Source organism: Gigantopelta aegis, chromosome 8 (assembly GCF_016097555.1).
Source record: "Gigantopelta aegis isolate Gae_Host chromosome 8, Gae_host_genome, whole genome shotgun sequence".
NCBI classification, from domain to species: Eukaryota; Metazoa; Mollusca; class Gastropoda; order Neomphalida; family Peltospiridae; genus Gigantopelta; species Gigantopelta aegis.
Window position 1 is genome coordinate 34807903 of NC_054706.1, and position 11673 is coordinate 34819575.

The 11673-nt window shown below is 32.9% G+C and overlaps 1 protein-coding gene across 2 annotated transcripts in view; it reads right to left on the reverse strand.

Annotated features, from left to right (window-relative positions):
• Nucleotides 1-11673, reverse strand: part of LOC121378667 — a 159300-nt gene that overhangs the window by 117709 nt on the left and 29918 nt on the right. For both annotated transcript variants that reach the window (XM_041506945.1, XM_041506947.1), the window contains 14 exons: nt 10987-11187; nt 9556-9687; nt 8915-9106; nt 7600-7728; nt 6626-6811; nt 6011-6148; nt 4882-5076; nt 3403-3531; nt 2704-2889; nt 1985-2128; nt 1507-1695; nt 885-1019; nt 455-640; nt 10-132 (listed from right to left, as the gene is read on the reverse strand). In XM_041506945.1, coding sequence (XP_041362879.1) covers nt 10-132; nt 455-640; nt 885-1019; nt 1507-1695; nt 1985-2128; nt 2704-2889; nt 3403-3531; nt 4882-5076; nt 6011-6148; nt 6626-6811; nt 7600-7728; nt 8915-9106; nt 9556-9687; nt 10987-11187 — 2265 coding nt within the window. The remainder of the gene's footprint in view (nt 1-9; nt 133-454; nt 641-884; nt 1020-1506; nt 1696-1984; nt 2129-2703; nt 2890-3402; nt 3532-4881; nt 5077-6010; nt 6149-6625; nt 6812-7599; nt 7729-8914; nt 9107-9555; nt 9688-10986; nt 11188-11673) is intronic.

Below are 11673 nucleotides of genomic sequence, written 5' to 3' on the forward strand. Positions count from 1 at the left end.
TAAATTTACCGTGAAGTAATCCTGTGTTTCACCAAGCAGGGAACGTCTGACTGTCAGTACACCACTCTTTTCATCAAGAATAAAGCGTTCATTGGTACCATCAATATAGTAAGAGACATCGTTATAGGGTGGCTGAAAACAAAATACATATTACAGTTAACTTCACTATATTTTATTTATTATAAAGGTAATAAAATGACATGAATTTCAAAGGTGTAACAGAATTAAGAATGTGAAGAATATCACAAATGTAGCTTAAACATTAGATTGGTGTTTATAAGAAAATTATTTGTCAAAACAAAAAACATTATTAACAATGTTATGAACAAGCAAGTCCTGTTCCAATATCATCACTATGGTTGCTCTATATGGTTCACTTTTACCCAGTAATAACTCTTGGAAGAAGGAACAGAACTCCAAATTACAAGATCAAATCAAATATAAAATTACTTACAAAACTGTCATCATCTTTTGCAGATACAGTCAACACATACTGGCCTACACCATCTGTTTCACGAATTGTTGCCTGATAGCTTGGTAAGGTAAAGTATGGGTCATTCAAATTTCGTTTCACCACTACAGTCAATATTCTTGTGTCACTGAGCTTGGGAGTTCCACCATCTTGAACAAATAACCGTACCTGAAAAGAGATATGTTTTGTTACTGTAATAAATTTTCCATTCTTCAGTGTACATCCACTAAGAAGGAATTACAAATTAAGTTTTTACCATTCAAAATATTTTTTACTGTAACATAAATTTACTGTCACACTAATACTATATCTGGAAGTTTTCAGATAGGGTTCATGTATTATGCTGGCATACACTAAAGTTGAACAGTGTCAGATGACATTTAATAAATAAAGCATGATTTAAAATACATACCTTGAATTCACTTGGAATATTTTGACCAAAAACACTTTTTACTAAGCTGACCATTCCTGTGTTTGGATTAATTGAAAAGTAGGTGGTCGAATCTCCATCTCCAGTGATGTCAAACGTGAAATCCTTGAATGGACTCTGAAAAAAAGAAGGTTTTAGGGCATTTTATGTTTTTCCGACTATAAAAAAATAAATTATGGGGTTCTGTTAGTCTTCTATACTTATATATAGGGAGTGGCATGGGCAAACCGCTTTAATTAAAAAACATTCTTGAAGCTTCTGTATTCACACACTCAAAGAATGTATTTTGTTTGTAAAATATGTTCCTTCAGAATATTGATCCACATGTAAACACCCAACAGAACTATATCCAAAGCAGGGTTTAATTTGACCCCAAAATAGTTGTAAATTTAACAAAAGTTAATCTTTGTAAAACAAAATGAAACCAAATAAAGCCTAATTAAACATGCATTCCAGAATGACCTTTTTGACAAATTTATTATGAAATATATTCACAAAGTACAATCTGATTTTTTATTTAACAATCTAGTGAATGACACCTTAAAACCCAGTCTCAGTATTGAAAAACTCCCCCTCCAAAAAACCCCATAAAAACTCAACTTACATCACTATCAAGATCTGTTGCATTGGCATCAAAGACAAATGAATTTACAGAATGAGTGTTCATGATCTCCACTTGATAGACATCCGTTTCTACAAACCGTGGAGGATTCAAGTTTCTATACACAAAGATAGTCACAACTGCACTTGGGTTGGCAATCTTTCCATAGTCATCAAAGGCTTCAACAGAAAACTGAAACAAAAAGTAAAATATTTATTACATAATAACTAGTCATAAAAAATTTAGGGATAAATGCAGTGTAGTTTTGATAAATTCATGACTGCTAACCACAACAATGCAAATATTTTAAAGATAGTGGAAATGAGTTAAAATTCTTATATGGTGGACATGTTTCATAAAAAATAAAATGTCAATATATTAAATGTAAAATATTTGCTAAATGGTCAAAGAATAATTGATATTTTAGTTTTGAAAGAGTTTATTTTGGCATAAATTTATCAATATTTGACAGGACACTTACATTGTATACAGTGTTTCGAACAACATCTTCTTTGAGGTTCTTCAACACGCTGACTACTCCATTGTCGTTGATCATGAAGTACTCTCGGCCAAGTCTACTGAACTGATCATTGCTTATTCGGAATTGAATATTGTTATATTTTGACTGAAAAAAATAAACACAAAAACCCAATGTAAGGCTTAGTTAAGATTTTTTTACCTGCAGGAGTGATGAAAAGATATTTTCCCACTCTTATCAAATCTGATTAACATCTATATATATGGAACTGAATAATATTGAACGACAAAACAGTAATACATGCGCCTGGCAGTCGAATGAGCATTTGGCAAAATAGTGGTTGATTCCATGAATCTCTATCTAATGCCTTGTCTATAGGAGAACAACCACTCCCGAGATCCTCTACTGAAGATTTCATCACTCTTAGTTATAAAAGAACTTTAAATATCATGTTTCCTTTAGGACATAATAATAAAACTTCCTTTTAAATTGATATATTATCACTTCTGTTGATATCTATGAACTGCATGAAATTGGTTTACATTACAGTAAATAACATGATATCCATTTTGTCATTTGTTTTGAGTTTGTGAGGTTTGGTATACACTATTCACAGTGGACATCTAATCAAAATATAACAAGAGAATGTTGGTATTTATATATCAATTAAAAATATCAAACATAAACACATTACTCAGGGAAAATGTCAAAGAAGAGCTTACCAGTCTGTCGTTATCTGTAGCTCTCACAGTCAGAATGGTCACACCAAAATTGAGAGTTTCAGGGATTTTCTGAGAGTACACAAGTGGGGAGATGACAGGTGGAAATCGATTCCTGTTTACATTGATAAATACAAGCGCTGTAGCCGATTTCGATGGTGATCCTCCGTCAGCAACACGAACTCGAAGCTGGGAAATCAAACAGATTATTCAATTTACTCAATTTCATGGTTAATCTAAATCTAATTTTGTTCTTGTAGATTCAATTTTATAACTTTTACTGCCATAATGCAATAAAATGGCATAAACAAGCTTATTAATTATCTTAGTCACAACTGCTCACTTAGCTACTAATTTGATTTTTAAATAATTTTTAAATAATTAACATAAGAATATATATCAAATTAAGAATATATATCACATAAAGAAAATAAATACAGGCTTATTGAATCATACAATTAAGTTTTGCTTTTATGAACATCATAAAAATATCAGTTATATAGACACCTCACTAAATTATTTAAAAAATGACATTTATAATTACTTCCTCATTATTTATTCATAATATAATCATAACAAGAAACAATTTTATTATACTTCAGTTTTTCAGGAGTTAATATTTAAGCTAAATGTATATTTCATAACATATTCACACCTACTTTTAGATCAAAGATAAGCAACAGAATAATTATATTATCTTACAGTATAGGACTCTGCACTATCTGCTGTCAAATCACTCCGCAAAGAAACAGTTCCATCTTGAGCGACATCAAAAAATGTTGTGGCCTGATTGTCACCAAGTACGGTCATGGTAAGCTGACCAAATGGATCCTGTAATAGAGAAAATAGTATTTTATCCTGCAACCATCATTTCTATTGACAGAATCTATTGACGGATAAAGGAAAGTCATATCCTGCTAGTAGCAGGATATGACTATGAGTGACATTACACACATAGCTACATTACAAAATCGCTCACATGACCCAGAGCTTCTAGATTATGGTAGCCCTACTTCCATGGCTAGTGATATTCAATGTTCGGCTAGTAAATAACTACTACTGCTATGCCCGACGGCTAGTGAATTTTTTTTGTCAAATGCTGCAGTTAGTCTATTATATCCTGTCCCTACCACCACCCAATGTTAGTTTTTTTAAGCTCTATCTCCCTCTTTAGGTGACATATCCGATTATTACTATTAATTTGTAAAATTGTATTAACTTAAAGTAGGGCTAGTGAATTTTTAATTGTGGCTAGTAAATTTTTTAAATCACTGATCCCATGGCTAGTGGATTTTATAAAAATTCTAGAAGCCCTGTATGACCTCTAGGTCATTGTACAATGTGACTGAAATAAACAGAAATAATAGCTTATCCCCTTAATTTTTGTGGTCTGCAGGATAAAGATAATAACTAGCTAGTGAAGTCAGATATCTGCTTTATCCTGTTCAGGCCGAATGAGAAATTCCGCTTGGCAGAGCCTTGCTGAATTTCCCATTCTTACCTTCATGGGATGTTATTAGCATTTTGGGTGGGTTTTCTTCAGCTGCATTCTTAGACTGCAATAGGTATAAACTGCCATATGTTTTTTTTTAAATATCACAAGAATCGCATACAAAGTATTAATGAGTTTTCGTTTTCTCCAACAAATAGCAAGATTTTCACAAATAAAACTGCTAAACAAGCTGTAAAAGTTTGAAAACATGAAAAAGTTAAAAAGTTTTTTTAAATTAATCACATAATTTTATTTGTTTTTGTACTACCAATTTATTTTTTCTAATACAATAAATTTGGTCAATGTTTCATTACAAATTGATAATAATGAATGAATGCAAAAATGAAATTGTGGGACAAAAAGTTGAGAATTATCAATTGTATTGTTTGTCATTACATCGAGAAACAGCATATGATCACAGTTCAGTGTTTCATGTCTGTCTTAACTTTAATAATGTTTCAATCAATATCCCATGTGAAAAAAAATGGCACCTCACATTCAAATATGTTATATATTAGTACAAATACATTGTATATCTATTTAGTACAAATATAATGTACATATTATTTTCAAGTTTCATCTGCACTACTTATTAAAAGATAATCCTGAAACTTTTTGTTCATATTAAAGTTCCCTGTTAAGCATGGCAAGTTAAAACTCTCTGTTAAGCATGGCAAGTGAAAACTCACATTGTTTTGATCGCTGTCTGTGCAAACAATTCTGGTGCCAATGGATGTCCCAACAGTATGGGTTTCCTCAATTCCTGCAGTGTAAGGTGATCCAAAGCAAGACGGCCCTGCTCGGTTTCTAATGACATTTATCCGTATTGTTGCCTGGTTACCTGTTCGTGAAGGAATGCCCTTATCTTTCACCGTAACTGAAAACTGAAAATACAGCACAAAAAGTTAACCTTTTAAAATGTACCATATGCCACTAAATAAGTTCAAATATGAGTAAACACAATATTTATTACTAATGGAGACTTTCTGAAAACAACAATTTTAGCTCAAAACTATTGATTTCTCTTTATTTGATTTTCTGGCAGATTAACAACAAATATTTTATTTATAAAGGGTTTAACCGTACAAAACAAGTATCTGTCTCTTCATAACTTTATAAACAAATGCTACTTACAGAAACAACTTGCACTTCCTTGTTTACTTTCATGCCCACTTATATAGATGTACATGTGTATATGTATGTACACGTATATATGACATGCATGTGTTTTTCCCATTAATATTTTGTTAAATACTACTGTTCCCTAGGAGTACGTTGGATATAAATTGTGTAAACAGAGATCTGTGAATAATGACACTAAAATCATTTATTACATACCCATTTAATCTTACTACAGTGATAAAGAACATTCTGACCGCTACACAGTCTCATGGTATAATTTTCTTGCTCACTATAAACTTGAACCAGCAACAACATAGAAATACAACTGGCATGTGGTTTTGTATATTTATTAAATTACTTGCTGCAGGAAAAAGGATAAGGAGAATCAGGAATATTTCTTGTAAAAGTTTCTGGAAGTTAACTACATAGGGAAGTAAGGAAATATTTTTATTTAACGACACACTCAACACATTTTATTTACTATTATATGGCGTCAGATATATGGTTAAGGACCACACAGATATTGAGAAAGAAAACCCGCTGTTGCCACTTCATGGACTACTCTTTTCGATTAGCACCAAGGAATCTTTTATATGCACCATCCCACAGACAGGATAGCACATACTACAGCCTTTGATATACCAATTGTGGTTCACTGGCTGGAATGAGAAATAGTCCAATGGATTGTTGATTTACCTCGTATCTTTCTCTTGAAGTTGTATCATCGACCAGCCATTTTCGCACAGAAATGACACCAGTGTCTTTGTTTATGAAAAACCATTCATACTCAGGATCTGTCGAGTCTACAATGAACTGTGGGACATTGTGAGGTGGCTGCAACACAAGAAATAATCATGTATTATAATTTTTTATAACCATTATATGTTTATTTTTTCCCAATCTGTTCCTGGTGTGTAACATACATTTTGTATCTTAATAGCAATGTAATGGTAATGATAATATGGTAATTAAACTACTTTTACCTTATTAATTCAATCTATTCTGTGTAACATTCTACATATGACGTGGCAGGCTAATCAATTTCCAACACCAGTAGTTTAAGAAAATACAACCTTACTCATGTCCCTCTATTAACAATTCCACAAGGCAAGACTCACCTCTAGGTCACAATCTACACAAACATATAGTAAATATTATGCAGAATTATGTAATGTAAAAAACACACAGGGTTTCTTAACAGATTTGCCTGATGGACATCTAAGACTGACTATGCACATGAAGAAGAAATCCAAACAAAATTTTTTAATGTGTTATTTGATATGCCAAGGTAAGGATGAAATTGAAACTTACGATGGAGTCGGGATCAGTTGCATATACATTTAAGATGGAAATTCCCAGTGCTTGTGTTTCTTTAATGGTCGTTTCGTAGAGACTGCTGTTGAATGACGGAGGTCCAAGATTTCTATTGATTGTAATAGTGACAACCGTTGTGTTTGTTTTTGGAGGAACTCCGTTGTCTGATGCCACAACTCTCAGCTGTTAAAATAAGAAAAATTACAAAATAACTGACAATAAACCACATAGGAAAAACTAAAAATCCCCCTAAAGACAGATCTCAAGATCACCTATATTTATAATTCAAATTATATGTATAAAATATATTGTTAAGTTAGGAACTAGCATAATCAGGTTAATCTACAATAAAAATTCAGATTTGCAATTCAATAAATTAAACTGTGACTTAAAAGAGACAAAAAATGTTAGTTGTATTTTGCTGAAAACTGCAAGTTTTAAGAAGCAGGATATCCTCTTAATACAGAAAATTAAAAAATTAATGATCTCTTCCCCTTCTTAATTTCATCTCCAAACTAACTTACATTAAAAGTCTCAAAGTAAGTACATTAACACACAGAAAGAAAGAAAGAAATGTTTTATTTAATGATGCACTCAACACATTTTATTTACGGTTATATGGTATTGGACATATGGTTATGGACCACAGATATACCAGTCGTGTTGCACTGGCTGGAGCGAGAAATAGCCCAATGGGCCCACCGACTAACACACAGATGACACTTACGTAGAGCTGTGGATCTGCATCGGACATATGGTTATGGACCACAGAGATATTGAGAGAGGAAACCCACTGTCGCCACTCAATGGGCGTTAAAATGTTTCTATTAATAGCAAGGGATCTTTTATATGCACCATCCCACAGACAGGATAACACATACAACCAGCCTTTGATATACCAGTCATGTTGCACTGGCTGGAGTGAGAAATAGCCCAATGGGCCCACTGACTAACACACAGATGACACTTACGTAGAGCTGTGGATCTGCTACATTATAAAGGGACTGTATCAGCCGAATGTTTCCATTACTGTCTACGCTGAAGAATCTATTTGCAATGCCATCATCAAGCACCGAGTAGCTGATCCTTTCAAATGTATTCTGTTTGATATAAAACAAAAAACAATAAAGTACATGTAGTTTATCAGTCCAGTCTTTGTAAATGTTTTTAATAACTGTACAATGGACTGTCAATAAAGCAGAATTCAATTATAAAATCAAACATTAATGTTGATGAAGAGATGAAAGAAGAAAAAATATCTTTAAAATTAAACTGGTGTATATAATAATAATTACCTGTATTTTAAAAAAATATGCAAAACAAAGAAAATATTATTTTTTTATGCTGTAAGATAGTAAAATAGTTTAAATTGATGTACATAATTTTTACCTGTATTTTAAAAAGTTATGTATAACAGAAAATATTTTCATACTGTAAGATAGTCAGTTCACTGAAATTGATAAACATAATATTTTACCTATGTTTTCAAAAGCTATGTACAACAAAGAAAATATTTTCTTGGTGTAACATAGTGAGATAATTGAAATTGATATTTCTTACACACCCGTTGGTGAGAACACCATGCATTATTTTTGGTAACACATGGGTTGTTAACACACGAATGTGTATTAACAATTTCATGACATACGACTGGCTGCTCCTAGGTGATGACCAGGTCACCAGTGCCAAGCAGCCAGTGAAAAGCAGCACGGTGGAAATAGATTACATTGTGACGTATAGTTAAGCTGACAATCATGTGTCTGTGACGTGTAAGTTCGCTACAAATACAACGGCTGTAAATAACTTTTAGTCCAAAAACATGTTAAAACCTGGTATTTGCGGATATGTAAGAAATAAAATAATACATTCGTGTCCGTTAGATACCATTTATCTCACAACTCGTTGTTTAAAAACGTATCAAACTCGCTTTCGCTCGTTAGATACATTTTAAAACAACTCGTTGTGAGATAAATGGTATCTAACGGTCACTCATGTATTATTCTCTATATACACAACAAACTGTACCTTTATTTTAAAAAGGAAAGTTCAAGGAAAATATTTTCATAGCGCCAAAGTTTAAAATCCCAACTCAGTGACTGTGCATGTAGGTATTTGTTCTTTTAATTCCACAGACTATCCATGCCATATAATATATACCATATATTGTCTTATATTAGTCTATCTCCTGCATGTGCCAAACAGATATTGATTACCCAGAATTAAGCTGTGTCCCAGGCAAGGCATAATTATGAAGACAATGAAAACAAATATTGCTGGCATACTCACAAAAGGGTCATTATCTCTTGCCACAACTTGGAAAAATGAGTTGGTCATACTTTGAGTTTCGTCAATGATTGTGGTGTATGGCAGACCAACCCAGTATGGTGAGTTATCATTGCGAATAACGTTAATATTCACTGTGGCTGATGCAGTTGCAGTTTTTGGCGGCGTGCCCCTGTCTTCAACCCGAACAACCACCTGCAACACACAGAAACAAAGTAAACAACTTTACAAATATTTATATAGAATATAACAGTTAATTACAAACTATTTTGGTAAAAAAAAAAACCCCCAAAAAACCAACAACCCATATTTATAAATTTAAACTACATCACTATATTGACCATCTACTTCTAAAAATATACTGTTAAAGGATACTGTTAAAGGTTAACTTTATTATAAATTATGAATTATGAGCTATGAGCTGTATGGTTTAAATCTATATGACTGTATACTTTGTATTCCCAATAACAAATAAAAAGTGTTATTCCTAATCTTTAACAAAAAAAATACAACCCTATGGTAAGTTATATGATTGATTCTGAAGAAGCAAGCAACAAATCTGAAAATATTGAGTTGTTGTTTAAATTAGCATCATTCAGTACAAGATTATAGTCATATAAATTTACAGTGAATTAGAAACATACAGAATATTTGTAAAGACTGTCTCTCAGAAGTGATGCCTTCAAACGTATTTCGCCAGTATTCGAGTCAATCTGGAAATATGTTGGCCCTGTGTCAACTCCAACAATGGTGTACCTCGGAGTATTGTATGGTTTCTGAAATCAGAATAAAGGCACATCACTGACAAATGATAATAGGATAAGATTTAAGTCTCCATGCAAACAAGCTAAGCACTACAATCATTGTATTTGTATTTATCCTGCAACCACCATTTCTATTGACAGAATATGATGACGGATAAAGCAAAGTGATATCCTGTTACTAGCAGGATATAACTTCTGACGTCACTCATGTGACATCACATGCATAGCTACGTTACAAAATCGCTCATTTGACCTATAGGTCATTGTACAATGTGGCGCAAATAACAGAAACAATAGCTTTTCCCCTTAATCTTTATAGTCTGCAGGATAAAGATAACAAGTAGATAATGAAGGAAGGAAGGAAATGTTTTATTTAATGATGCACTCAACACATTTTATTTATGGTTATATGGCGTCAGACATATGGTTACGGACCACACAGATATTGAAAGGAAACCTGTTGTCACCACTTCATGGGCTATTCTTTTCGATTAGCAGTAAGGGATCTTTTATATGCACCATCCCACAGACAGGATAGCACATACCGCAGCCTTTGATATACCAGTCATGGTGCATTGGCTGGAATGAGAAATAGCCCAATGGGCCCATCAACGGGGATCTATCCCAGACTGACCGCGCATCAAGCGAGCGCTATACCACTGGGCTACGTCCCACCCCAAGTAGTTAATGACGTTGGATATCTGCTTTATCCTGTTCAGGCCGAATGAGAAATTCCCATTCTTACCTTCACAAGATAAAGCAGATATCTGATGTCATTAACTAGTTATTCTCTAGTTAATGCAACTGTGCCAGTATCGGATGGCTCAGGGAAGTTCAACTTAAACATAAATGAGCATGCTAAGAAATGATCATCCTCTCAGTACTTGGTAGTGCATAATATTGTAAAAGGTCAAATCACTTTTATATAATTTACTCAGTCAGTGTTCTTTAATAGAAAATTTGTAAATCAAGCACAGTATTATCAACAACAAACAACATAACTGTTTGTAAAACACTTAAAGTTTCAGTTCATTTATAACTTTAAAGGACTGCAAACATTATGTACTTATCTTCATTTAATCTTTTGGCTTTAGTCAAAATTAAAGTGGCAGGGCACATACTGGAACCAATTTGGGTTGAGACAATTTTCAAATATATCTTGAAAATTACTAAAATGTGGTTAATTTAAGGAATATTTTATTAGCCAAAGACTAAATGTTGTAGCCACTTTGTATAAAAATTAGCAATTGGCTAATCTGGCAATGTACAGGGCGAGCCCTGAGTAGACTAAAGGTTACATAAAAATCTTACCGACAGATCACCATCAGTAGATTCAACTTTGTATATAACATTTGAGAAGCCGGCAGTCTCGAGAATTTGTCTTTCAACGGTATATGATGGACCTGAAGGCGAAACGAGTACTGGTTGTGCCAGATTCCTATCCACTGTCACTCGGAACGTCGTATAATCACTCTTAGGTGGAGAACCGCCATCTTTCGCTCGCACAGTTATCTTAAGAAAAATTCACCAAATAACATTAAAAGTTGTGAAAATCTTGTTAATAAATAAACTAATTAAAATGTTATATTATGATTTTTTAAATAATAATAATAAAAATAATAATAAAACATAAATAATTGAGTTTGTAAGCCAAGTTAAGAATATTATGTTAAATGGTGGAAATCAGCACCAAAATGAATGATAGAAATTACTTTAAGGCCGGGACATGTTTTAACATTTGTGGTGTCACAAGGGAAACATCATAGTGCACCACAAAATGTTGAAATGTGTACTGGTCCCATTTCTACTTGAAGACCGTAGTCCCATGTTGCAAAGTATTGGCGCATATCCCTATTTTGGCAACATGCTAATACATTTGTGGAGCAACATTGTGTTTCATCTCGAGTGAGTGTACTGGTCTTTAAAAGTTAGATGGGATAAAATAACTGATACTTTTTATGTTGTAAAAATCTATTATTCTGAACTTAACAAGATTTT